The following is a 26,133-nucleotide window of genomic DNA, read 5'->3' on the forward strand; positions in this document are numbered from 1 at the left end:
ATTTCTGGCTTCAGTCCAAGCAGCTGGCAGGTTCATCTTTCTCCCTAGGGCCCCACAAACACCACTTCCGGCCCTCCTGCCTCTATTTGGGCTCTTCCTGCCTGGATCTCTATACCCACGCCTGCCCTTCCCTCTGCAGAGCTTTCTCCCTCCCTTCACGAGCCTTATTTCTCTCTCTCAGTCTCCATATCTATTTCTTCCCCCCTTCTTCCCTCCTCCCCTGCTTCTCTCCTCCTTGTCATCCCTCCCCAGCCCCAGAATGGGTCTCCCCGCCTTCCTCCCTCTCAGGCTGCATCTCCCCCCTCCTTAGTGCTCACCCCTGCACCTCTTTCTTTGTATTCTTCTCACCCTCTCTCAGCCTCGCCAGCATCTCTCCTCCCCCGCCCGGCTTCAGCCTCCCCCTGCCTCCCCATCTTCAACTCAGTCTCCTCCCCCTCGCTCCTCTTCCCTCCCCTCCGCCTCGCCCCACTCCCAGCCCGCATGCCAGGATTTCTCTCCTCCCTGGGGGTCTCAGTGCATCTCCTTCTCCTCTCTGCCTGCCTCCTCCCTCACCGAAGGGTTAGCGGACACCCATCCTTTTCTGCTTGGGGACCCCACCACAACCCGCATCACTGCCTCTATCTCTTCTTCACCGTATCCTCCTCTACCCACCCTCTTCTCTTTTCTTTTCTCCCTGCCCCTTTAAATCTGCCTGGCCCAGCCTCCCCCGTGATGCTGGGATGGAGCAAACATTGATTTGTGCTGGGATGGAATCGGAATTTTGATTTATTTTTCCTCTCCCAACCATAAGAAGAACAAAATAATAAAAACACCCCCTTTTGATAGCCCCCTCCCCCTTTGCATCCAGCTCCCAGCTCTTCTTCCCTATCTCCATCCAAGGCAGATTTTTTCCCCTACACTATTCTCATCTTCCCCCACCCCTGCCACTACCTCGCCCCCCCCACCCAGCCTGCTCCTCCAGCGGGGAGAGAGGGGACTCTCCGGACTCCCCCACCTTTCCTCTCTGGGTTGGAGCAGTCTCTCCGGAAGGGGAGGGGGCTTGGCTTGTCCGGGCGAGGTGGGAGTGGAGGTATCCTGCCATGGATGCTGTGCCGGGGAGGCAGCCTGAGCCCCAGCCCACATGGTGAGTAGCCTGCCCCCTCCCTTCTGCCTCTCTGCCCGTCCCCACCCTGGCCTTTCCCCTGCAGAACCTCCCCTGGGCCCCATCCTTTGCCCCCGAAAAACCGTCTGCCCACCTTGGTCCGATCTCCCCGCTACATATTCTACCCCCACCCCCATCCCTTTGCCAGAGACGCCGAAGAACCGGGACAGAGGGGTCCTGACAGCAGCCAGGGAAACGGGTGCCCTACGATTCTGCCCAGCCCCCTCTCAGGACCCCCAAACTGCCATCCACACTCGACACTTCGGGGTTCTAGGTTGGAGAATTGGGACTCCCGCTTGAGGTTGGGGCCCCAAGTCCTGGGAGGGGCCCGCTCCACAAAAACAGAAATGGGGGAAGCCCCCATGCCCCCCAAGCTTGGGAGCTGCTGGAAAATGCTGCCGAAGGAGGGGGGTGGATTGGGGGGCGGTGCTGATGCCCCGAGCCACCGGGCCAGGGAGCGGCGGGCAAAGAGGAGGGGCCTCTCTCGCCACTTGCCCCCCTCCCTCTTTCTCCGCAGCCACTCAGGATGAGGGTCCGGCCCTGCCTGCCCTCGCTGGGGCCCCCCCGCCCGGCCCCGGTCTAACTGCCCCCGCCCCCAGACCTCGCCCGGCTCCAAGGCCCCCAGCCGGCTCTCCAGCCCCAGGATGCGCTGAGCCGCCGGGGGGCTGAGGCCGCGCCAACTACATGCATGTCCCCCGGGGGCAAGTTCGACTTTGACGACGGGGGCTGCTACGTGGGGGGCTGGGAGGCGGGGCGGGCACATGGCTACGGCGTGTGCACGGGCCCCGGCGCCCAGGGCGAGTACAGCGGCTGCTGGGCACACGGCTTCGAGTCACTGGGCGTCTTCACGGGGCCCGGTGGACACAGCTACCAGGGCCACTGGCAGCAGGGCAAGCGCGAAGGGCTGGGCGTGGAGCGCAAGAGCCGCTGGACGTACCGCGGCGAGTGGCTGGGCGGGCTGAAGGGGCGCAGCGGCGTGTGGGAAAGCGTGTCCGGCCTGCGCTACGCCGGGCTCTGGAAGGACGGTTTCCAGGACGGCTACGGCACCGAGACCTACTCCGACGGAGGTGCGGGACCCGGCCCACTAGTGTCTGTCTGCTCGTCCGCGTGCGCCTTGCCTAGCCTTGCGCCTTCGCCCTCCATTTGCGCCCCTGCGCCCATCCATCTGTCCCCCGCCCCACATCGATGTGACCTCCAGCCCCAATTTCTGCTTTCTCCCACGATGATTATGCTTTCCTTAATTGTCTGTCTCCTGCTCGCTTCTCCCTCATCCCTTCCCTGTCTGCCTGTCCTCACACCTCCCTCTCTACCTGCCTGTCCCCAACACCTCTGCTCTCTGCGTGCCACTCAGAGTCCTGTTTGCCTATCTAAACGCCCCCACCGGCCTGTCCTTCGCACGCCTGCCGGGCCCTCCCCGTTCCCCTGTCTACCCGCACTGCCAAAATCTACGTAGGGCTCCTGCTACCTGCCCGTCTTCATTCTGCTCTTCCACACTTTCCCGCCCAGCCTGGCCTGTCCCCGGCTCCCAGTGCCCTTCCCCGACCTCCACACTAACCGCCTCCACCTCTCCCGCCTGACGCTTGGGCTTCCAGGGGGGCTTGGGACTTGGGGCGCAAGGAGCCCAGCTGCACGGCCTGACTCTTTCTCCCACCCCTCCACCGCCCGCAGGCACCTACCAGGGCCAGTGGCAGGCCGGGAAGCGCCACGGCTACGGGGTGCGCCAGAGTGTGCCCTACCATCAGGCGGCGCTGCTGCGCTCACCCCGCCGCACCTCCCTGGATTCCGGCCACAGCGACCCCCCGACGCCACCCCCACCCCTGCCCCTGCCGGGCGACGAGGGAGGCAGCCCCGCCTCGGGCTCCCGGGGCGGCTTCGTGCTGGCCGGGCCCGGGGACGCCGACGGCGCGTCCTCCCGAAAGCGCACTCCGGCAACCGGCGGATTCTTTCGTCGCTCGCTGCTGCTCAGCGGCCTCCGAGCCGGCGGACGTCGCAGCTCCCTGGGCAGCAAGCGAGGATCCCTGCGCAGCGAGGTGAGCAGCGAGGTGGGCAGCACCGGACCGCCCGGCTCGGAGGCCAGCGGACCCCCGGCCGCAGCACCGCCCGCCCTCATCGAGGGCTCGGCCACAGAAGTGTACGCGGGCGAGTGGCGCGCAGACCGGCGCAGCGGCTTCGGCGTGAGCCAGCGCTCCAACGGGCTGCGCTACGAGGGCGAGTGGCTGGGCAACCGGCGGCACGGCTACGGGCGCACCACCCGCCCCGACGGCTCCCGCGAGGAGGGCAAGTACAAGCGCAACCGGCTGGTGCACGGAGGGCGCGTCCGCAGCCTCCTGCCTCTGGCCCTTCGGCGGGGCAAAGTTAAGGAGAAGGTGGACAGGGCTGTCGAGGGCGCCCGTCGAGCCGTGAGCGCTGCCCGTCAGCGCCAGGAGGTCGCCGCTGCCAGGTGGGCGTCCAGTTCAGAGGGCAAAGCTGGACTAAGAGGAGGGGGTGCGCTGGGGACCGGGAAGGGGGGTGTGCCTAAGGGAGGACCAAGGCCTAAGGCCTAGGGCTTGGTGGGGAATAGCAAGCCTAAGGCCAGGCAGTTGTAGCCCTGGGCATTCTCGGTGTTTATATCCGAGGCTACAGGTGGATGTGGGTGTAACTGTGGGTAGCTGGGTATTTGAGGGAGGTGGTGTAAGACTGTAAATGTGTCTCGGTGTCTTTTGTGTAGAGATGTGTCTATGGAATCCATTGTTGTGTGTGGGAGTAGCAAGGAACCTGTTTTGTGCAGGCCCAGAAATCTCTTGGAACTCAAAACATGTCCCTAGTCTTCCTCCTCTTGCAGCTGATCCAGTCTTCAGGCCTCAGGCTGGGAGCATCAGCCCTGGGTGGAAGAGGGACTGTCCCTTCCTAACCACATCCCAGCCTGACACCATTTCAGCCTTGGGCCTTTGGGAAGTCTAATTTGTACCGCTGACTTATCCACCTGAAAACATAGTCTCTCCCAGTTTTGCCCCCTCTGCCTTCTTTTACCCAACTGATAGGAGGTTTGAAGGGAGGAGGCTTCCCTGTAAATCAAACTTTTATGTAAATCAAATTACATTTCCTTGCATCAGGAACCTTGCTATCTAAAGCAGTGCTGTCTAGCAGGAATATAATATAAGTCAAATAGGTAGTTTTAAATCTCCTAGTAACCACATTAAAAAATAAAAAGAAGTCAGACATTGTGGCACACACCTGTAGACCCAGCTACTTGAGAGGCAAGAGGATCACTTGAGCCCATCAAGACCAGCCTGGGCAACATAGCAAGATCCTGTCTCTAAAAAATAAAAAACCATACAAACAAAGGAATAGAAAATAAAAAGAAGCAGGTGAGATGAATTTTAATAATATTTTTCTTTAAACCAATATAGCCAAATATTATCATTTCAACTGGTAACCAGTGTAAAATTATTAAGATATTTTACAAATTCTTTTTGAACTAAGTCTTTGAAATCTGCAACTCCCTGGGCAGCAAGCAAGACTCCCCGCGCAGCGAGGTGAGCAGCAAGGTGGGCAGCATGGGACTGCCCCTTAAATTTTACACTTAAATCACATCATTTCCATTCAGACTAGACACATTTCAAATGCTTAATAGCCACAAATGGTTTGTAATTACTGAATTAGATAGCAGAGATCTGAAAGAAGACCGGGCACGGTGGCTCACGCCTGTAATCCCAGTGCTTTGGGAGGCCAAGGCAGGTGGATCACCTGAGGTCAGGAGTTCGAGACCAGCCTGGCCAACATGGTGAAACCCTGTCTCTACTAAAAATACAAAAATTAGCTCGGTGTGGTAGCAGGTGCCTGTAATCCCAGCTACTCGGGAGGCTCAGGCAGGAGAATCACTTGAACCTGGGAGGCGGAGGTTGCAGTGAGCCGAGATCACGCCACTGCACTCCAGCCTGGGTGACAAGAGCGAAAGCCAGTCTAAAAAAAAAAAAAAAAAATCTAAAAGAAGCCAAAAATCCACTTGTAATGAGATTCATAGACCCCTTATTTATACAACTCACATATTTGAATTTTCACATATTGGATTTTCTTTTAAAGGGGTGGGGGATTTCATTTAAATTTGAGACTTCTTCAGAGATCAGAGATCAGGATATGTCCAGATATGCTTAAATGAGTTTGCATAATGGGTGACACAGTGAGTGAGTGTGTGTGTATGTGTGTGTGTGAGAGAGAGAGAGAGAGAGAAAGAAAGAATATAAACATGCCAAATGCAGAGTAGACGTTTGAGTCAGAGAATGTGCATCTATAGATGTGTCTGGGAGTCTGGATGTTAGAGCCCAGGGCCTTAAGCCAGGGAAGGGGGAGGGCAGAGCACCAGGGAACATTTTAGGCTAGATAGGGTGGAGACATGTGCAGGAAAAACTGATCTCAGTAACTAGAGGATCAGGCAGTGGGAGGAGGTTGGTTGGTCTCCCCAGCAACAGGCCTGGCAATCCTGATTGGCTGCCAGCTGCCATGGAAACAGCAGAGCCTCAGCAGCAGGTGCCTCTGCCAGGTAGCCTGACCCTGGCATGAGTCTGAGGCCTGAGCACAGACTAAGTCTACTGAATAGGACTTGATCATCCATACTCTTCATATACAAAAACAGGCCTCATCAGTGCACCAGTTTCAGGCCACCAAAATAACTCAATACAACCCAAGACCATGATCCTCATGCTCATGGCTCAACAGGTGCCCTTGACAGCCCTGTCCACCTTCTCCTTGACTTTGCCCCACTGAAAGGCCAGAGGCAGGAGACTGCACATGTGCCTGCTGTGCACCCTGAGACCAGCTCAGTTTCAGGACAGGGCTAGTCATATAGAGTCAGAAAGTCTCTAAGACAGAAGAACCACGTTATCTGAGATCCCTCCCAACAGGCTCTAAAGATCTTTGACCCACCAGGTTTGAGGAGAAGGGACTAATCATAGCTCCCAAAGAACATAAATAAGAGGCTATGGACTAAGAATATGCACAGTAGATATCACCATCCTCTTCCCCACCCCCATACCAGACTGCCTTCCTAAGCCAGAGAGAACAGGCCTGTGACCACAGGAAGTCATGGGGTATGATCCATTCAAGCCCACGGCAAGCTCATCTGACTCTTTCTCAGCTCCTTTGTGTCCTACCCTCGGAATTACAGAACTCATTTAAGGACAAGGCATCTATGATTAACAGCAGAGGGTGAAAGGGAAGAGAAAACTGATGAAGCATCTGACATCAGAGGGAGAACTGAGAAACAACAGTGGGGAAAGACTGATCAGACTCCCAGACTGCCTGCACCTAAGGAGCAGGGAAAGTGGGAGGGGGTGTGGAAGGGAGACTAAGGGTTTAGCCAGAAGTGTAGTCGCAATGGTGAGAAAGCATGCATATTAGTAGGGAGAGGGGACGGGATCATTACCGAAAGGGGAGACCCACTCTTACTCCAGTTCCAGAGCTCAGAAAAGCATGAGCGGGGGCAGTGGGGTGGTAGCAGTGACGGGGTGAAGAACAGTGTGATAACAGAAGAGGCCGAAGGAACGCAAGATAGGAAATTCTCATGCTAGGAAATCTGCACTGGTAGAGATAGGATTAATAATAAGGAAAAGAGATGGTAGAAAGGGAAAGGGAGGTAGAGACTGTTAATATGAGGGAGACAGTGGCTCTGAACAAGGGAACGGGGCAGGGACAAAGCTGCTTGGAAGGGAGGATCAAAGTACAGGACCCTGCGCTGGACCCCACAGAGAGGCCTGTGACTCCAGGGGGTGAGAGGGGTTAGTAACAAGAGGAGGTGCTAACTGCAAAGAAGGTGGTAGGTATAGCTCGTAAGCACCAAGCGGGACTGCAGGGGATGTGCTAAAAGAGTGAGGTCTCAACTGTCACTGGGAGGGGGGCAGGACAGGAATGGAATGACAGAGTTCCAGGAGGTCCTGGCCCTTGCAACTGGAAGAAGTGTTACTACAGGACGTAGCAGTAGAAGGTTGTGAGAGGAGCAGGAGGGTGTGATGATGGCAAATGCAGCCCAGGTCAGGGGGAGGAAACCGAATGGGAGCTGCCCTGGCCTGCCAGGAAGGGAAGCAGCTGGCAGAGTGTGGGGAAGGGTGAAAACTCCAGAAGAGAGGAGGATATGATATAGAGGTGATGGGGCTAGGGGGCTGGAGCATCTGAGCAGGGGCTAATTTGAAGTGGGGGAAGGTCTGCTAAGTCCCTGTCTCTGGATCCAACAGGGCAGCAGATGCCCTCCTAAAGGCAGTGGCAGCCAGCAGTGTCGCTGAGAAGGCTGTGGAGGCAGCTCGAATGGCCAAACTGATAGCCCAGGACCTGCAGCCCATGCTAGAGGCCCCAGGTGAGGCATGGGAGCTGGGGGGAGGGGAGTGAGGCCCCTAGGAAGCTAGAGAGACTCAGGTGTGGGGAAACAGATGAGAAGCCCTGCAAGGGAACCGGGGATGGGAATAAACAAGGAATGAGGGTGCAAGGAACACAGGGTGGGGGCCAGACCTGGTAGTCTGGGGAGTGGGACTTGGGAATGTATGCAGTAGGTTAATGGGGGGTTTGGAGTCTGGCAGTGACAGGCTATGAGCCTGGGAATTCCAAAGTCCTGGGAAGTGCCCAATCAGGAATAAAGAAAGCTGCAGCCACTCCAGCCCAAGGCCAGTTAGGCCCCTCTGATTCTCAGCTATCCCTACCCAGGCCGCAGACCCAGGCAGGACTCAGAAGGTTCCGACACGGAGCCCCTGGATGAGGACAGCCCTGGGGTGTATGAGAACGGACTGACTCCCTCAGAGGGATCCCCTGAACTGCCCAGCAGTCCTGCCTCCTCCCGCCAACCCTGGCGACCCCCTGCCTGCCGGAGCCCACTGCCTCCTGGAGGGGACCAGGGTCCCTTCTCCAGCCCCAAAGCTTGGCCTGAGGAGTGGGGGGGGCCAGGCGCACAGGCAGAGGAACTAGCTGGCTATGAGGCTGAGGATGAGGCTGGGATGCAAGGGCCAGGGCCCAGAGACGGTTCCCCACTCCTTGGAGGCTGCAGCGACAGTTCAGGAAGTCTTCGAGAGGAGGAGGGGGAGGATGAAGAGCCCCTGCCCCTGCTGAGGGCCCCAGCAGGCACGGAGCCTGAGCCCATCGCTATGCTGGTCCTGAGGGGCTCGTCCTCGAGGGGTCCTGATGCTGGGTGCCTGACAGAAGAACTCGGGGAGCCTGCTGCAACCGAGAGGCCTGCCCAGCCGGTGAGATCCTCTGTCCCTGCTGTGTGTCCTCTTCTCCCAAAGCCTTGCCTCCCACCCTTTCCAGACCCGTCTGATCGCCAGGGGGCTTTTTATCTCCACTCAGCTTCCTCTGCCTGGCCAGTCTTGGACCACATCCCACCTCAAAAAAATAGAGGGTGCTCGAGCTGGAAGGAACCTTACACGCCTACAAGCCTACTCCCTCATTTGACAGATGGGGGAACTGAGGCCCAGAGCACTTAGAGTAACTTGCCCAGGGTTATAAACTAATAATCAATGGGAGAGCCAGAATATTTTTCCCCCGTTCTCCTTCCATATCATTTCCAGCTCTCAGTTTCCTACTCCACCCCCACCCCCACCTCCGCACTTTCTCTCTTTGGTGCCCAGAAATAAAAAAGGAAAAGATTGTTCCCTCCCTACCCTGACTCTCCCTCCCTCTCCTGGGAAGAAGTTGAAATAGGGAAGAAGGCAGAAAACTGGGAGAGGCGGAGTGTCCCCAGAACCCTCTACTCTGATTGGGCTCTAGGCCTTCTGTTTCCTAGCAACCACATCCTCACCCCTTCATCCCTCTGCGTTGCTGCAGTACTGGCTGCTGCTGCCAATGTCTGCTACTAAGGCCAGGCACCTCCTGCCTGGGACACATGATATGCTGATGGGAGGGGACTAGAGGGAGGAGGTGGAAGGGCTGTCCCTGTATTGAAGGTGCCAGAGGAAAGGTGGGGCCCTGCCTGGGAGAAGACAGGGTTTTGCAATCCAAAACAAATGTTGACGATCCCCCTGCTCCAGGCTCTGCAGGGAGGTACCTGAGACCCTTCAGCTCTGCCACCTCAGCCAGGGCAGGAAGGTGGGCACTGTCCTTGGGGACTGAGTCTGCTTCCCCCTCTGTCTCTCTAGGGAGCTGCCAACCCCCTGGTGGTGGGAGCCGTGGCCCTCCTGGACCTCAGCCTGGCGTTCCTGTTCTCCCAGCTCCTCACCTGAGGCTACTTCCTGGCCTGGTTCTGGCTTTGGTTGCGTGCCTCTTCACCCCTTTGACCTGCCTTTTTTCTCTTCTCCTCTTCCTGGCTGTGTTTTTCCTATCTTTCTTTCTCTTCTTCCTTTCTTTTCTGTGCTCCTTTGTTTTTTTTCTCTCGCTTTCTCTTTCCCTCTCTTCTTTCAGATTATCTCATTTCTTCTGGATCTGTCTCTGTATTCCTCACTCCCTTCCCCATTCCAACCCCTTCTTTCTCTAGATTGTTTACATATGAAGGGCTTTTCTCTCTCAGAGTTGCTGTCTTCTCTGAGACACACAAATCTAAGTCAGACCATTGCCCCACGCCCTCCCACCTTTTCTTTAGACCTCAACTTCGATGCGGGTGGGGGTTTGGTGTCCTAAGGAGACTCCTGGAAGCTGAATGGAGAGGAGGAGGAAGAAAATGAAGAAGGAGTGATTGAATGCCGGGCAAGGGACTGGCTGCGCTGCTGTGGCTCCCTAGCCTGAGGGGCCTGCTGTCCCTCTGAGGCCTAGTGAAAAAGCTGCAGGAGGTGCATCCTCCACCTCTAATCTTGGAGGCTATTAGCTCACCTCCAAGCACTGAGCTGGGTTCCTGCCCAATTCCATCCTTCCCTGAGGGAGAGAAGGGAAGTGAAAAGTAGAATAACTCCCTACCATTTCCCTCTTTTTCTCCTCATCGGCCAGCCCCTCCTCCAGCCCCCTCTGGTGGCATGCCATGCCAAGAGCAACGTGTAAAGGAACAGAGAATATCCAATGCAGTCAAGTCCACCCCGCCCAGACTTTGCCACTGCCTTCTCCCACCCTTCTGTCTCCCCCACAATAGTTTATTTGGTTGGTCTGGACTCACTTGTGGCCTTTGATTAAATTCCTAAGGGGCCTGAAGAAGACATTTCTACTGCAGAGGGTTAGAGGCACTTGAGCAAGGCCCCCACACCCCAACTCTGGGAGTTGTGGTCGGGGGAGGCACTTCTTGGGGATAGGACCAGACAAGATAACAGGAGCTCACAAGGAAGCAGAAGCTGTGACAAGTTTAGTAGTCTCAAAATGGGTTATGTCCCTTCCCCCTTCACATCAGAATCTTGTGAAATGGGAAAACAACAGAAGGAGGGGATCAAAGAAAGCTGATCTCACATGCTTCCCAGGCAGGGCAGAGGTGGGAGTCAAACCTGGGTGACAGGTGGGTGGAGAGCCCTGTTTGAGGTTGTGGCTGATCCCTCTCTGGTATTAGTTTTTCCCCTGGGAGCAGGAAGCCCTAGGAAGAGGGGACTGTAGGGTCCCCAGGGGATCTTTCCTCCCTCCCCTGCATGAGGCAGAGGCAAGCTGCCTGCCAACCCCCTCCCTCAAGGAATGGCCTTGCCCGGGAATGCCCACCACACATACCCTCTTTTTTTCTAGTCAAACTCTGTTTATTCCTTGGCTTGCCTCCCTCCTTCCTCCCCTCTCAACCTTTACTTCTGATTTCTATTTCATGGAATTTGGGATTGAAGTTAAACTACAACAGTGCCGCCAACACCAAGTCTTGCAGGAAAAAAATACAAAGAAATTTAACAAAAAAAAAATATATTAATAAAAAAGTTCAAAAAAGGGGGGGGATTGTCATCTCCTTTGGGGTGCGATGGCTTCAAATCCAAACTGAGGCTCTCCGGGTGGTGAGGATGTGCGAGGAGGCCTCTTGAAGAACTCCAGGCCTATCATGCTGTCTGTCCGCTAAAGCCTGAGGCTCGAGGTCAGAGGATTCAGGAAGGCTCTGCAGTCGGCCCAGGAGGGCGGGGTCCCGTGGTGGAGGCGGGGAGAGGGAAGGACCGCACGGATCACCAACCCCTGCTCGGCCCCGTACCAGGAAGCACTGGGGGGCAGAGGAGCGGAGTTGAGGCAGAAGCCAGGTGAGGCTGGAGTCCTGGGGGTAGGCAGGCTGTCGCTGTCGCTGCCTGAGATGGAAATCGGGGGAGAAAGCTCGCGGAAGAAACAGCGGAGGGTCGTGGAAAGAAAGCAATGGCTGAGCTAGGGATGGGGTACCAGGTAGGGGGAGGAAACGGGAGAAATAGGTGGGGCTCCAACGCATGCTCAATAGGAAGGGGCGCCGGTAGGGTGTCGACGCATGCGTAGTGGGCTTCTCGGGCGGCGGGGTGGTCGCGGAATTTGGAGACCTACTTCGGGAAAGGTAAAATGCGGGAGCAATTTTAGGGTACCTGTGGGACCTGGGCTCTTAGGGTCCTGACACAGGACGCGCCTGGGCCGAAAACCCAGGCACGCCCGGCCAGAGAGTGTTTCTTCACTCCCGGACTCTGCCAGTCAGAATGGTGGCGCCTTCGCTGAAGCTTCAGGACCTCATCGAAGAGATTCGCGGGGCCAAGACTCAGGCCCAGGAGCGGGAGGTGATCCAAAAGGAGTGCGCCCACATCCGGGCCTCCTTCCGCGATGGGGACCCAGTGCACAGGCACCGGCAGCTGGCCAAACTGCTCTACGTCCACATGTTGGGCTACCCCGCCCACTTTGGACAGGTACTGGCCAGGAATACCTCCCTCCTGAGCTTGATGAGGGCTAGTGGGGCAGAGTCACAGACTCTCTCACCTGTTTATGCCCTGGTTTTTAAAATTCTACAATTTCAGAGTCATCACAGGCTGCACTGCAAACCTCTTTCCCCATTGCTACCCCTGCTGGTCATCAGCTGGCCTGAACCCTTCATTCTCTGGCCAGCCTCGTTTAGGACAGGCACCTCCTCCTTTCCTCTCCCATCCTCCTCAACTCCTAGTTCCTCCTACCCACTAACGCCTGAATTTCCTAAGCTTCTCCTCTTGTTGAAGGGAGAGTGATGAGATAGGATGCCCCACAGGTTAATCTGGTTTTAAAGAGGAAGATGGAACAGGGATGTGAGTGTCTATGGTTTCACCCCTGCCTCTTCCTGGTTTGCCCCCTTGACTATAGATGGAGTGCCTGAAACTGATCGCCTCCTCCAGATTCACAGACAAGAGGGTGGGCTACCTGGGGGCCATGCTTCTATTGGATGAGAGGCACGATGCCCACCTGCTCATTACCAACAGCATCAAGAAGTGAGAGGGTTCTGGCAATCACTTGGAATCAGGGAGATGGGAGAGTAGGGACCTTGGAAATCCCAGGGGACTGCCTGTTGTGGGTATTGAAAAGGACTGATTTTCTCAGAGGTTTGACTGACCGTCCTCCCAAACCCTGCAGTGACCTGAGCCAGGGGATTCAGCCAGTACAAGGCCTGGCCTTGTGCACTTTGAGCACCATGGGCTCTGCTGAGATGTGCCGAGACCTGGCCCCAGAGGTGGAGAAACTGCTCCTGCAGCCCAGTCCCTACGTGCGCAAGAAGGTGAGATGGTGGGACTCCTGGCACTTGCTCCTGCAGATACTGCCTGCTGTGTGCCATATAGTAGATGCAGGGGTCAATCCCCTCTGACCCCTGTCTGAGGCCCCGGACCTCTGCAGGCTATTCTGACTGCAGTGCACATGATCCGGAAGGTCCCTGAACTCTCCAGCGTCTTCCTCCCACCCTGTGTCCACCTGCTTCACGAGCGTCACCATGGTAAGGCTGTGGGGCTCCCCATCCTTTGCTTCAGCTCTGTGGACAGAAGAATTGAAAATCGGATGGGAACACCAGCTCATAGGAGAAGGGTAGCGCACACACACAGGCACACACGCAATAGACTCTCTTGCCCCTGGCCCCCACCATTCACTTCCCCGACCCTGACCCCAGGCATCCTGCTGGGCACCATCACGCTGATCACGGAGCTCTGCGAACGAAGCCCTGCAGCCCTCAGGCACTTCCGAAAGGTGGGCTGGTGAAGGGGCAGGCCCTGGGCCTGAAGAGAGGGTCAGTGGGGAAGGAATGGGGCTTTAGCTGGAGAGGATTAGAACAAATGCCCAAAGTTGTGCCCTCCCTCCAGGTGGTACCCCAGCTGGTACAGATCCTCCGGACTCTGGTGACAACGGGATACTCCACAGAACACAGCATATCTGGAGTCAGCGACCCCTTCCTGCAGGTGGGGTGACCTTTCACTGCTGTATCCCTGGAACAGAGAGGGCATAGCAGTAAGACCATGACCAGTGGTCTCCTCCAAGAGAACACTGGCCCTCTCAGTGTCCTGGGCAGCAGAATAGCAGGCACAGGATTGCTCAGGTCATCCCAGGACCTGTGAGGGGAGAGAGAATGCCTAAAAGTCAGGAAAATACAGTTTGGTAACAATTTTTTTTTAAGCCTGTCCTAAACTCCCCTGGCCTCAGACACCTCTGTTCCCCTCCCAGGACCAAGGGACCTGTGGAGGTGAGGAGGTGTGGGGAGGATCTAGGGAGCGAGCCAGACCCTCACAGTGCTCTCCTCCATGTTAGAGTTTTCTCCTCAGCTCCATGACTCCTTATCCTATGAACCCCTTCACCTTTCAATTTTCAACCCAACCTCAGGTCCAGATACTTCGTCTGCTTCGGATCCTGGGCCGGAACCACGAGGAGAGCAGTGAGACCATGAATGACTTGCTGGCCCAGGTCGGGGCTGGGAGGAGGGCACTGGTTAGCTGTGTTGCTTGGAGACCCCACCAGCCCTGGGTGCCCCTCACTTGACTCCTCACCGTGCAGTGGCCATATCATTGCCTCTCCGTCTCCTCTAGACAGTGAACTCCATGAAGAAGGGACACAGTCTGTCTTAGTGCTATTGCCCCAGTGCCCAGGCTGGCCCTGGCACATAGTAGAGGCTAAGGGAACTTTGTTGGATGGTTGAAGGCTGGACAGATGACATGTTGGAGTCCTTCAAGAGACCTGAGGATTACCCGGGCTTGTTGGCATGTGCCTGTAGTCCCAGCCACTCAGGAGGCTGAGGCAGGAGGATCACCTAAGCCTGGGAGGTCAAGGCTGCAGTGAGCTGTGGGCGACAGTGAGACCCTGTATCAAAAGAAACGGAGACCTGAGGAGGGCCCTGAGCAGATACATCTCCTCTCTCCTCCACTCAGGTGGCCACTAACACAGACACCAGCCGAAATGCCGGGAATGCGGTCCTGTTTGAGACAGTACTCACCATCATGGATATCCGCTCTGCAGCTGGCCTACGGGTATCATCCCTTATGCCTCTCCCACTATGGCCCCGCCCACCACCTAACCCACACAGGTCCTGCTTGCTGGTTTCTTCCTCCTAGCCCCATCATGTTGCGCCAATGTGTTCTCACTCCTCAATGGCTGAGCAGGTTGCTTCTTTCCTGGCTGACCCCAGCTTCTGCCTCTCATAGGTTCTAGCTGTCAACATTCTTGGCCGCTTCCTACTCAACAGTGACAGGAACATTAGGTAATAGTCCCAACTGTCTACCTAGGCTGTGCCACTGATCCCCTGGCCCTCTGCCCTCCTTCCTCCAGAGCTTCCTGATCCATTTCTTTCTTACCCCTATACTCAAGACAGGATGGGGAGTGGGGGCTGATGGCCATGGTGTGATAGAACCTCCCCCATCCTGACCAGGTATGTAGCCCTGACATCATTGCTTCGACTGGTGCAGTCTGATCACAGTGCTGTGCAGCGGCATCGGCCCACTGTGGTGGATTGTCTACAGGAAACTGATGCCTCCCTCAGCCGGTGAGCAGTGATACAGGGGACGGGAGGGCAGGGCAGAGGTTCCCAGTGCCTTGTGGCCAAGACTCGAGCCAGCTTAGAGCAGCTGGAGTAAGAGGACTAAGGGGGACAGGTCCCTGGGGAAGCAGAGGGGCTGAGGCATGGACCAGGATAACCTGGGCTACCTGCATGGAAACCTCTTTCTCCTGCCAGGAGGGCCCTGGAACTAAGCCTGGCTCTGGTAAATAGCTCCAATGTGCGAGCCATGATGCAAGAGCTGCAGGCCTTTCTGGAGTCCTGCCCGCCTGACCTACGGGCTGACTGTGCCTCAGGCATCCTGCTAGCTGCAGAAAGGTGAGGTGCCCAGGAGTCGAAGAGGGTAGAATCTGGGCAGGGTCAGTACCAGGACTGATGAGCCATATATCCCCTAGGTTTGCTCCCACCAAACGCTGGCACATAGACACCATCCTGCATGTGCTGACCACGGTGAGGCAGGGGCCAGTCAGAGAGCTGGGCAGAAGTGGTCAAGATTCACCACACTGACTTGGCCATGCCCACACCTTCCAGGCAGGCACCCATGTGCGGGATGATGCCGTGGCCAACCTGACCCAGCTGATTGGGGGGGCCCAGGAGCTACATGCCTACTCTGTGCGCCGCCTCTACAATGCCCTGGCAGAAGACATTTCCCAGGTATCATTCCCACCTACCCAGGCCCAGGGCTGCCCAACCACTCCCTTGCCCATCCTGGGCGGCCTCCTCCTTATACTAGATTCCAATTTTTCTCTCAAGATCACAGCTACCTACATAGTGCAGAAGACATCCAAGCACAGAGCCCTGTTTTTAAGAACATCTGGGCTTTTATCCTGACTCTGGTACCTCCTGGCTATGTAACTACAGATGACTAACTTCCCTTATGCTCTACGTACCCTGACTGCCTCTTAGAGCTGCCTTGAGATTAAAGCTCTTGTGTTTATGAGGTTTTATTATTACCTTGAATGCTGAATGAATTAACAGATGCCAGGCAGTATCTACAGCCCCCTCTTCCATGTTAATTAAATAGGGTGGGCAGAAAGCATCCACACCTTCCACAAGGGAGGGACCCTCTCACATTTCCATCCTGTGTGGTTAGGCCATGTAGTTCTGATGCTTGGCCACCAGAGGGCAGTGGGAGCCAGGTAACAAAACTTCCCTATCCCCACCCCTCCAACCCCCCTCCACCATCTCTGTACTGCCTAAAGGGATATTACCATGTCTGGAAGTGGGGAGAGGACCTCAGACACTGGCCCAGCAGTGTTTCTTTCTCTCTCTCTCTCTCTCTTTTTTTTTTTTTAATAGAGACGGGGGTCTCGCTATGTTGCCCAGGCTGGTCTTGAACTCCTGGTCTCAAGCGATCCTCCCGCCTCAGCCTCCCAATGTGCTGGGATTACAGGCGTAAGCCACCATGCCCGGCCAGCCCAGCAGTTTCTTATTCCATGTAGCAACCACTGGTGCAGGTGGCAGCCTGGTGCATTGGGGAATATGGGGACCTCCTGCTGGAGGGAAACTGTGAGGAGATTGAGCCCCTTCAGGTGAGACCTCACTGGGGGTACACTGAGGAGGGACTCGTCAGGGGGGCAGGACTTGCACCAGGGTCACTAACTGTATCCATGTCTGAAGGTGGACGAAGAGGAAGTACTGGCATTGCTGGAAAAGGTGCTGCAGTCCCATATGTCCCTGCCAGCCACTCGAGGATATGCCCTCACAGCCCTCATGAAACTCAGCACTCGCCTCCAAGGGGACAATAAGTAAGAAGGGGTCCCAGCCCCTTGAGAGATGGCCTTTCACTGGACCCACCCATTTCTGAGTTTCTTTCCCGGCATATATACCCAGCCCGCCCTAACCCCAAGCCCTTAGGTTCTTGTTTTTGAGCCAAATCTGGGTATTTCCCTGCTCCATGGGCCTTTCCTTCCTGCCACATCCTGCAGTGGCACACTGCCATTGCCACTTACATACTACACTGGCCCAGCCGCATCCGCCAGGTGGTGTCCATCTACAGGAGCTGCTTGGACGTGGAGCTGCAACAGCGGGCTGTGGAGTATGACACACTCTTCCGGAAGTACGATCACATGAGGTGTGTCCAGCACTGTGCTGCAGCATGGGACCCAAACCCCTGCCCTCTCCCAAATGCCCTTTTGTAGGTACAAGGGCCTCATCCTCACCTGTGTTCCACATCCACGGTGAGAGCTTCCCACCCACTGTTAATTGAAGCTAAGCTGGCTTCCAACCCTCCTTGCTCATCTGAAAATCAGCAACAACATGTCATTTTAGGAAATCAGAAGGGAACTTCTGAGCCACCATGTGCCCAGGGCTCCATGTTCCTAGTCATCATCCTAGATGCCTCTTGTGAAAGGCCCAAAGACCACAGAGGCACACTTGCATTCCATCCTCTCAGGGCTGCCATCCTGGAAAAAATGCCTCTTGTGGAGCGAGATGGCCCTCAGGCTGATGAGGAAGCAAAGGAAAGCAAAGCAGCAGCCCAACTTTCAGAAGCAGCCCCAGCACCCACAGAGCCCCAGGTGAGAAGGCTGGAAACCCTGGGGTAGGAAGACAGGCTGAGCTTCATACCCAGCCCTGCCCCTTCTGTCCCTTCCGCCAGGCCTCACAGCTCCTGGATCTGCTAGATCTCCTGGATGGGGCTTCTGGAGATGCCCAGCATCCTCCCCCTCTGGACCCCTCCCCTGGAGTTGCCCTGGTATACCTGCTTGACCTTCCCTGTGCACCTCCACCCCCAGGTAAGCCTAAGCAAAAGGAAGATGTCTTAGAGAAGGTAGGTGGAAATGTGCTGCTTCTCCTAAGCCAAGGGCTGAGGCTCATGGACCCTGCTTCTTCCTGTGTGTCCCCCATCCCATCCCCATCTCAGGAGGTAAAAGGATGAAGTCAGTCATGGTCACCTGTCTTCCCTTTGTTCCAGACTTCTTTCTCTGGCCTACAGGGCCCTGCTTCCTTCCCAGCCCTTCTTATACCACTTTCCCACTACCCACTCACTGCCCCCTTCTCAGCTCCTCACACCCTCCCACCCTTGGCATTTCATGTTCTTTTTTACATGGAATGTTCTTTCCCCAGCACATCGAATGACCAGCTCATTCTCACTCCAGGCTTCAGCTAAAATGTCAGATGCCTTCCCCTACCGCTCCTATTTAAGTCAGTTCTCCCCAGTTATTCTAGAATGACTTACTTCCTTCATAGCATCTATTATGGTCTGTAATTATCTTGCTTATTTTATTTTTATTTTTATTTTTTGAGACAGAGTCTCGCTCTGTCACCCAGGCTGGAGTACAGTGGCGCAATCTCAGCTCACTGCAACCTCCGCCTCCCAGGTTGAAGCTATTCTTGTGTCTTAGCCTCCCAAGCAGCTGAAACTACAGGCACAACCCACCACACTCAGCTAATTTTTTGCATTTTTAGTAGAGACAGGGTTTCACCATGTTGGCCAGGCTGGTCTCAAACTCCTGACCTCAGGGATCCACCCACCTCAGCCTCCCAAAGTGCTGGGATTACAGGCATGAGCCACCATGCCCGGCCCTTTTTCATTGTTTCTCTCCCCCATTAGACAGTAAGCTCCAGCCTCATCTTCATATCTACTTTGTTACTAGCCTCTCGAGTAGTGCAGGGCCAGTAGGTGTTCACTCAATTTTTGTTGAATGAACAAACATGTTCTCTCAAACCTGCACACTGAGCTGCCTCTGTCTCCCTACTCCAGCTCCCATCCCAGATCTCAAAGTGTTTGAGCGTGAGGGAGTACAGCTGAATCTGTCTTTCATTCGACCCCCTGAAAACCCTGCTTTGCTGTTAATCACTGCCACTGCCACCAACTCCTCAGAGGATGATGTCACCGATTTCATCTGCCAGGCTGCTGTGCCCAAGGTTTGTAAAGATCAGGGTTCAGAGGTGGCCTGGGGACTCCAGGAGAAAAGGCCACTAAGTGGAGGTGGTGGGTGGGAGACAGTGTGAGATGCGATTGAGTCATCTGGAGATCAGCACTTGGGGAGTTACAGGAAAAGGGTGTGGAGCCACTGGGTGTAGAGGAGCTGCCTGAGCCCCACCTACTGCCATACTGTGCTCTGTTAAACTCCTGTGCTCAGAGTCTCCAGCTGCAGCTGCAGGCCCCCAGTGGGAACACAGTTCCAGCTCGGGGTGGCCTTCCTATCACCCAGCTCTTCAGAATCCTCAATCCTAACAAGGTGAGCTTCAGGAGTCCCCCCAAGACAAGACCCAGGGATAGGAGAAGTCATGGGTGCTAACCCTGGTCCCCGCTCTCCTATTCCTAGGCCCCCCTGCGGCTAAAGCTGCGCCTCACCTACAACCACTTTCACCAGTCAGTGCAGGAGATCTTTGAGGTGAACAACTTGCCTGTGGAATCGTGGCAGTAACTGTCTCCATCACAGCCTGAAATTCTCCTGTGTCCCAAACCCCAGGGGGCCCCAGCCGCTTGAAACCTACACCTGAGGGCTACCAGCAGGTGGCACTCTGGCTTTGCACTGCAAAAACTGGGGACCAGCCCCCTTCTCCCACAAATAAAGCCCAATAAAGCCTGAGAGGGGAGGAAAGCCATATTTGGGTATATTTGAAGTGGAAAATGTGTATGAATAACAGCAAGGGAAAAGCATTCTTACATAAGAGGTATGCATCTTCCCCTGAACCTTGAGAACCTGTCTCAACACAGGGGCGGGGATAGGGCGGCTGCTGGTTCTTTCTAACCCTCTTCAGGTCAGGGAACAAATTTGCCCCAAACTTCTACAGGCGGCACTCTACCCTCTGGGCCAGAGCTGGGCACAGTGGCAAAATCAGATTAGAATTTCTAGAGTTCTAACTGGGATTCCCAACCATTTCCTCAACTTGCTTCTATTTCCCACACCCCAAGGCAGGGAAATCCCTGCTGCCTCCCCTCATCGTCTAACTCAGCTGTAAGGCGGTTTAGGAGCTGCTGGCAGAATCAATGGCATCGACCAAGGGAGGGGGGTGGCAAGGGATTTTCCTGTGCTTAACTACTGATCACGGCTAAGTGGAAATCCTATAAACACGAGCGGAAATCAATGGAGGCTGCTTAGCGGCCAGGGGAGAGGGGCGGCCCACAGATTGCATCTGACGGATGAGGGAAGAAGCAGCAGCCAGGGAGGGCTCAAGGAAGAGTAGCTTAGAGTAGGGGGAAGAAACAGGCAGAGCTAGAGAGAGAGGAGTCACTGTCAGAAGGGACGCTGAGGGGAGAGGCACAGTGGGCCAGGAGTGGACTCCATTAGACCCAGAGTTCCCTTCCCATTCTAGGAAGTGACACCCCTAGCCTAGGCAGTTATCAGGATCTTCAGTCCCCTGTGGCCTCTGCTTGGAGCTGTTCACTTCTAGCAGGCGCTGATAGTCTTGAGGCCGGAAACGCTGTAGGTACACGATCAGCTTGGCTGGTGCTGTCTCCTGTGCAGGCACACCTACAGGTAAAAGGACAACGAGGAGAGAAATGGACAGAGCCACAAGCACTTTGACTCTGCTCCCTGGCCACCTAGCCAGGACCCATGGATGTTTCCAAAGCCACACTGGGGTTCTGAATGTCATCCACCCAGCTTCTATAACACACTAGTCCACTCCTTGCCTGCTTGTGGAACTGGGACCTAAAAGAGCAACTTCGGGCAAGAGTGGGACTAGAAGCCACACTTGAGCCTCTCCTCCAGCAAGGAGAAATGGCGAAGAGGCACCCAGGCACCAAGAAGATGAAGGATACCTCAACATCAGCTCATTTCAGTTATTACCCTGTCCCACAATCAAGATTAAAGCCCATCACAGGGCACAGGGGCTGACGTCTGTAATCCCACCACTTTGGGAGGCGGGCAGATCACGAGGTCAGGAGATAGAGACCATCCTGGCTAATGTGATGAAACCCCGTCTCTACTAAAAATACAAAAACTTAGCCGGGCGTGTTGGTGAGCACGTGTAGTCCCAGCTACTCGGGAGGCTGAGGCAGGAGAATGGCGTGAACCAGGGAGGAGGAGCTTGCAGTGAACTGAGATCGCACCACTGCACTCCAGCCTGGGGGACAGAGCTAGGCTCTGTCTCAAAGAAAAAAAAAAAAAAAAAGATTAAAGCCCATCTAGACCAGGCCAAAGCTCATAAGCGTAGTAATGAAGCACATGCAGAGATGTACAAATAGAAACCAAGAGCTATAGAAAGAAGAGGAGGGAAGCTATAGCCATGGGGTGGGATTCACATAGAGTTCTCACCTCTACATCGTAAGGTGAGAATGGAATTGCCTATTGCTGGTGTCTGTTGTCAGTGCCTGACAGTGTGCTAGGCACGTAGCAAGGAACTCAGTGTATGTTTGCTGAGGGGGCTCAAACGGCACTGCAGGGCTCTAAGGCCCCATGGGGTGCAAAATTCCACACTAGTGTGAATGAACTGTCTACAAGGGAATTATGCTTGGGAACAAATCTACCAAATCATGCCCCACTGTCTCACATAACTATAATGTTATTGCCCTTTATGAAAAGCTGAAAGGACAAATTAAAAGGATCTAGGTAACTGTAAAACAAAAGGACAGAAGATTGGTTGGACTCTTGGTGTAGTGGGCAGTGCATCAGTCTCATGATCGGAAGATCCTGAGTCTGAGCCTGCCAGAGGGCAGCTTTTGTAAAAAGGCTTTTTACTCCTCCTTGTGGAGGAGTGGTGACTGAAGAAGAAAAAAAAAAAGATTGGGGGAAGGAAGAGTCAAAGCAGGGAACTGAGAAATGAAACTGAAGGAGATCTGGCAATAGGTATGAGAACTAAATGAGACAGGTTGGCTGGAATTAGACACATGGAAGGACTAAATCCAAATTAGCTACTGTTAAAGAGAAAATGAGATTTCACAGAACTGTAAGCAAACTTAGAAAATTGCTAAAACAATTCCCATTACAAAAATAATCCAGGCCAGGCGCAGAGGCTCACACCTGTAATCCCAGCACTTTGGAAGGCTGAGGCAGGCAAATTGCTTAAGGAGTTCCAGGCCAGCCTGGGCAATATGACAAAACCTCATCTCTATTTAAAAAAAATTTTTTTAATCCAGAGGCCCTCCCCTACTACATGGTCCAGTGGGTGCCTCCAAAAGAGAGAAGTGGGGAGCAGGAAAAGCACAAAAGGGTCTGTCTCTCTCACCAAGCATGCTGCTGAGCCTGTGGATCTTCTCTAGGGCAGCTGGTACTTCAGCCTCCTCATGCACCAGGGCCTCTACCTCACCCACAGCATAGCCAAAGTCGGCTGTATCCAAGTCCACCCTGAGCTGTGGCTCCTCTTCATCAGTTCCCAAGAGTATCAGTTTCCAGGCACTCCGCATAGTCACAAAACTAGCTACTTCCTGCAGCCCCAATGGGCCCAGGACAGCAGCCACATCTCCAGCCCCCAGGCCGTCAGCCCCCAGCACCTTACAGAGCTGGGCCACAATTGTAGGTTCCGCTGTGAGTTCCTTATACTCCGTGTGGTGTCCTAAGACACCTGCTGCTCCAGGACATTTGAGCTCCCATCCACTATCCTCTCGTCGTCGCAGCCAGTGGTCAGCCTGCATGAGGCTCAACTCAGGGGTGTCATAGTAGGTGTCTCGGAAGGTGACCCGGTGCTCCAGGGTGCCCCCCAACTCCTGCAGCCGCTCCTCTGTGCCAGGCCCTGGAAGGAACTTTCGCTCCACCTCTATCAAGCCCTGGGCCATGCTACCTGCAATTGGTTGAACAAACGTTTGCTGAGTTCCCAAGGATGCAAAGCCTCATGCTCAGCTCCTGGGGCGTCAACTCAGTACAGACCCCCTCCCTGGAAGAACTTATGAGGGGCACACTGTGTCGCAATAGTCTCTAGGGCTACTGCCCTTTTCCCTCTACCTCGGTGACATTAAGGCCCCGTCGGTCGTATTTTAACGTTCTGACAGTGACAGGTCTCCAGTAAAATCCCTTCCACTGCTGCTGATGTCCTCAATCCAAAGAGCCCCCTAGAAAGCAGGCTGGGTAGCGGGTATCCTTTCAATGCCCCCCTCTCTACACCGTCGCACCCCAGGAGGCTAGTGGCTCACGACCCGGGATGACCTGCCCTTTCCTGCTACACTACTGGCCAGCGGAACCTCAGGTCTCACCTCAAAGCCCGAGAGTCTCCTCGCGGGACCCAGAGAGGGGGAAGGGAGCCCATGCCATACACCCGCGAGGAATGCCGGGAGCAGTTCCTGATCCCTGACCTCGTCCCGACCCTCCGCGGGCCCGGCAGGTCCCGGCACCAGCGGCCATATTAGGTCCGTTGTGGCGGTGCCGAGAGCAGGCCAGGGCTCGAGAGACACGCTATGTAATGGGAGGCCGCGACCCCCGCGGTGGCCAGGGGAGCCAGGCCGCCCCCTGGCGCTCTGCTCCTCATTGTCTGCCCCGCACGGCTCCCGGGGGTTGGTACAGGTCTCAGACCAGAGGCTGAGCCAGGCACCGCGGGGCGCGGATGCATGATGGGAGATGTAGTTCCAAAGGGAGACTTTGCCCTCTCGCCCCGTCCGTCGCTATGGTGACAGGAAAGCTGTAATTGGTGCTTGCGGTACTCTGCCTAAAGCTGAACTGGGGCTACAGGGCGGAGGGGAGAGTTGAGTGCAAGGAGCTCAAGCCCCAGTCCCATCTCCAACACCCACCCGCCCCACCCCCAACGCAGGCAGATGGGCCTGGAATACAAGCCATTCACACTGTCCAGCAGATATCTGCTATAGCAGCCAGTTAAGTGCAGGCCAGTGGCAATGGTGGCGGGTGGCGGGTGGCGGGGGTTTGGGGGAGGGAAGGGAGCAGGGGGCAGCGCGTAATAAAGTCCAGTTTAGCTACTCTGGCGTTTTAGAGGAGATCTAATACCTCCTGGCATGAACGTTCAGGGTAGGAGTGGGTGAGAAACTTTCTGTCAGAGAATAAAGTGATATTTGGCCAGGAACTAAAGATATGATGGAATTTCAACAGTTGGAGACCTGGATGGAGGCAGGATTAGCCTAAGCAAAGGCCCAGAAACTGGAGAGCACCTGGGTGGTATGTAAGTAGAAGACGAGGCTAGAAATGCAGTTGAAGAAAAAGCCTTGAGTGCTAGACTGAGGAGTTTGTGTCAGTTTCCAGAGGTCCCTAAGCAGTTTTTGTCAGGTGTGGAACTACTTATGTTCATTTAGAATACAGAAAGGCCGGTGCAGTTGCTCACACCTGCAATCCCAGCACTTTGGGAAGCCGAGGCCGGTGAATCACCTGAGGTAAGGAGTTCGAGACCAGCCTGGCCAACATGGAGAAACCCCCGTCTCTACTAGAAATGCAAAAATGAGGCCGGGCGCGGTGGCTCAAGCCTGTAATCCCAGCACTTTGGGAGGCTGAGACGGGCGGATCACAAGGTCAGGAGATCGAGACCATCCTGGCTAACACGGTGAAACCCCGTCTCTACTAAAAAATACAAAAAACTAGCCGGGCGAGGTGGCGGGCGCCTGTGGTCCCAGCTACTCCGGAGGCTGAGGCAGGAGAATGGCGTAAACCCGGGAGGCGGAGCTTGCAGTGAGCTGAGATCCGGCCACTGCACTCCAGCCTGGGCGACAGAGCCAGACTCAGTCTCAAAAAAAAAAAAAAAAAAAAAAAAAAAGAAATGCAAAAATGAGCCAGGCATGGTGGCGCATGCCTGTGTTCCCAGCTACTCCAGAGGCTGAGGCATGAGAATTGCTTGAACCAGGGAGGCAGAGGTTGCAGTGAGCTGAGATGGCGCCACTGCACTCCAGCCTGGGCGACAGAATGAGACTCCATCTCTCCCCCAAAAAATAAAATTCAGGAAAACATGGGGTTGACCCTTTGAATGCTTTGGGAGACAAAATATTAATAGAGATGATTCCTTCTTACTCCCTCTGAGGATTATGGTTATCTGGAGACTCTAATTATATGTCTGACCTTCCATGTGAGGAAGCTCCCTGAGGAACTGTGGCTCTTAACTCCTGGACTCCTTCCTATGATGGGTGAGAAGTGCCATGTTCTCAACACCTGCCCTCTTTGGGGTTTTTGGAAACACATGACCAGTGAGAGGTATTATAAGGAGAAGGACACTGGTTTAAAGACATGGCATTTTGGCCAAGTGCGTTGGCTCACACCTGTAATCCTACCGCTTTGGGAGGTCGAGGCAGGAGGATCACTTGAGGCCAGGAGTTTGAGACCAGCCTGGGCAACATAGCAAGACCCTGTTTCTAAAAAAAAAAAAAAATTTTTTTTTTAGTTAGCTGTGTGTGGTAGCGCATGCCTGTGGTCCCAGCTGCTCAGGAGGTTGAAGCAGGGGGATAGCTTGAGCCCAGGAGGTCAAGGGCAGTGAGCTATGATCCTGCTACTGCCTGTACTCGGCAACAGAGCAAGACCCTGTGTAAAAATAAATAAACAAATGGCATCTTGAACTTGGGATAGCTTGGGTGAACCCCTGGCCCCACTCCATGTTAAGCACCATTGGTTAGGGAGGGAAGCAACCCCAGCTCCTAGGGCCTGCTTTTCATCCATCTTTTGCTTTCCAGTTTTGCTAACCTGGGATGAAGACCTAATTTTTCCTTGTGTTATAAGGTCCAATCCAGTGGGGTAAAAGCTGCAGCTTATTTGAACAGAAAGATCAGTTTCCGGAGCCAGACCTGGGGTTGACTCCCAGCTTCACTTTCTAGATGTTTGGCCATCGGCAAGCTACTCCACTTCCCTAAGCATCTGCTTTTTCTTTTTTTTTTTTTTTTTGAGACTGAGTCTCACTCTGGCATCTCAGCTCACTGCAACCTCTGCCTCCCAGGTTCAAGTGATTCTCCTGCCTCAGCCTCCTGAGTAGTTGGGACTACAGGCACATGCCACCACACCTGCCTAATTTTTGTTTTTTATTTGTTTGTTTTTGTTTTTGAGATGGAGTTTCACTCTTATTGCCCAGGCTGGAGTGCAATGGTGTGATCTTGGTTCACCGCAACCTCTGCCTCCCGGGTTCAAGGTATTATTCTATGTCAGCCTCCCAAATAGCTGGGATTACAGGTGCATGCCACCACGCCCAGATAATTTTGTATTTTTAGTAGAGACAGGGTTTCTCCATGTTGGTCAGGCTGGTCTTGAACTCCTGACCTCAGGTGATCCACCCGCCTTGGCCTCCCAAAGTGCTGGGATTACAGGCGTGAGCCACCACACCCAGCCAGCCTCTGCTTTTTCGTTGAGAAAATGTGGTCTGCCCCACAGTTACCTATGAGGATTCAGTCATAAACTGTTACATAGTATAAACT

The 26,133-nt window shown here is 54.8% G+C and overlaps 4 protein-coding genes and 1 long non-coding RNA gene across 31 annotated transcripts in view; 3 read left to right on the forward strand and 2 right to left on the reverse strand.

The window, feature by feature from the left end:
- LOC101008523 overlaps positions 1-386 on the reverse strand; it is a 42,382-nt gene extending 41,996 nt beyond the window's left edge. For both annotated transcript variants that reach the window (XR_649577.3, XR_004185408.1), the window contains exon 1: positions 318-386. This is a non-coding gene — a long non-coding RNA (uncharacterized LOC101008523). The remainder of the gene's footprint in view (positions 1-317) is intronic.
- On the forward strand, positions 339-10,915 carry JPH4 (junctophilin 4). 2 transcript variants are annotated; one of them, XM_017961050.3, is made up of 7 exons: positions 339-1,123; positions 1,290-1,415; positions 1,659-2,208; positions 2,810-3,581; positions 7,348-7,466; positions 7,811-8,343; positions 9,235-10,915. In XM_017961050.3, exons 3-7 carry the CDS (start codon positions 1,830-1,832, stop codon positions 9,316-9,318), a joined length of 1,887 nt encoding a protein of 628 aa, XP_017816539.1. In that variant the 5' UTR covers positions 339-1,123; positions 1,290-1,415; positions 1,659-1,829; the 3' UTR covers positions 9,319-10,915. The 2 variants fall into 2 exon arrangements, with proteins under 2 accessions (XP_017816539.1, XP_017816540.1); XM_017961051.3 differs by lacking the exon at positions 1,290-1,415.
- Positions 9,332-20,751, forward strand: AP1G2 (adaptor related protein complex 1 subunit gamma 2). Of its 22 annotated transcripts, none has more exons than XM_009211224.4 (22): positions 9,332-11,492; positions 11,624-11,832; positions 12,257-12,381; positions 12,524-12,665; positions 12,782-12,878; positions 13,050-13,126; positions 13,240-13,335; positions 13,754-13,834; positions 14,296-14,394; positions 14,569-14,624; positions 14,793-14,906; positions 15,096-15,236; positions 15,314-15,368; positions 15,450-15,572; positions 16,361-16,450; positions 16,539-16,666; positions 16,888-16,992; positions 17,314-17,437; positions 17,518-17,653; positions 18,622-18,785; positions 19,004-19,102; positions 19,190-19,472. In XM_009211224.4, exons 2-22 carry the CDS (start codon positions 11,629-11,631, stop codon positions 19,289-19,291), a joined length of 2,358 nt encoding a protein of 785 aa, XP_009209488.3. In that variant the 5' UTR covers positions 9,332-11,492; positions 11,624-11,628; the 3' UTR covers positions 19,292-19,472. The 22 variants fall into 22 exon arrangements, 21 of the variants coding, with proteins under 21 accessions (XP_009209488.3, XP_021796732.2, XP_021796726.2 ...); XM_003901603.5 differs by having other exon boundaries at positions 10,941-11,214; XM_009211225.4 differs by having other exon boundaries at positions 10,941-11,214; positions 11,628-11,832.
- Positions 19,463-26,133, reverse strand: part of THTPA (thiamine triphosphatase) — a 48,065-nt gene continuing 41,394 nt past the window's right edge. For 2 of the 4 annotated variants that reach the window (XM_009211229.4, XM_009211228.3), the window contains 2 exons: positions 22,038-22,589; positions 19,463-20,341 (listed from right to left, as the gene is read on the reverse strand). In XM_009211229.4, coding sequence (XP_009209493.1) covers positions 20,196-20,341; positions 22,038-22,589 — 698 coding nt within the window. In that variant the 3' untranslated portion in view covers positions 19,463-20,195. The other 2 variants (XM_009211232.4, XM_009211235.3) reach the window with 2 other exon arrangements.
- The window catches only part of ZFHX2 (zinc finger homeobox 2), a 35,782-nt gene continuing 33,243 nt past the window's right edge, over positions 23,595-26,133 (forward strand). The window contains exon 1 of the mRNA XM_031669187.1: positions 23,595-23,610. The gene's annotated coding sequence lies outside the window, so the exon portion shown is untranslated. The remainder of the gene's footprint in view (positions 23,611-26,133) is intronic.

Source organism: Papio anubis, chromosome 7 (genome assembly GCF_008728515.1).
Source record: "Papio anubis isolate 15944 chromosome 7, Panubis1.0, whole genome shotgun sequence".
Taxonomy (NCBI): Eukaryota; Metazoa; Chordata; class Mammalia; order Primates; family Cercopithecidae; genus Papio; species Papio anubis.

What these genes read in the sequence shown, in the direction of transcription:
- JPH4 (XM_017961050.3), top strand. Translation starts at nt 1,830, where the DNA reads ATGTCCCCCGGGGGCAAGTTCGACTTTGACGACGGGGGCTGCTACGTG. An exon ending in CAGGAGGTCGCCGCTGCCAG is followed by an intron (nt 3,582 to 7,347) that starts GTGGGCGTCCAG and finishes TGGATCCAACAG; the next exon opens with GGCAGCAGATGCCCTCCTAA. An exon ending in CCGAGAGGCCTGCCCAGCCG is followed by an intron (nt 8,344 to 9,234) that starts GTGAGATCCTCT and finishes CTGTCTCTCTAG; the next exon opens with GGAGCTGCCAACCCCCTGGT.
- AP1G2 (XM_021941034.2), top strand. Translation starts at nt 11,629, where the DNA reads ATGGTGGCGCCTTCGCTGAAGCTTCAGGACCTCATCGAAGAGATTCGC. An exon ending in ATCCTGCTAGCTGCAGAAAG is followed by an intron (nt 15,237 to 15,313) that starts GTGAGGTGCCCA and finishes TATATCCCCTAG; the next exon opens with GTTTGCTCCCACCAAACGCT. An exon ending in TGGCAGAAGACATTTCCCAG is followed by an intron (nt 15,573 to 16,360) that starts GTATCATTCCCA and finishes TATTCCATGTAG; the next exon opens with CAACCACTGGTGCAGGTGGC.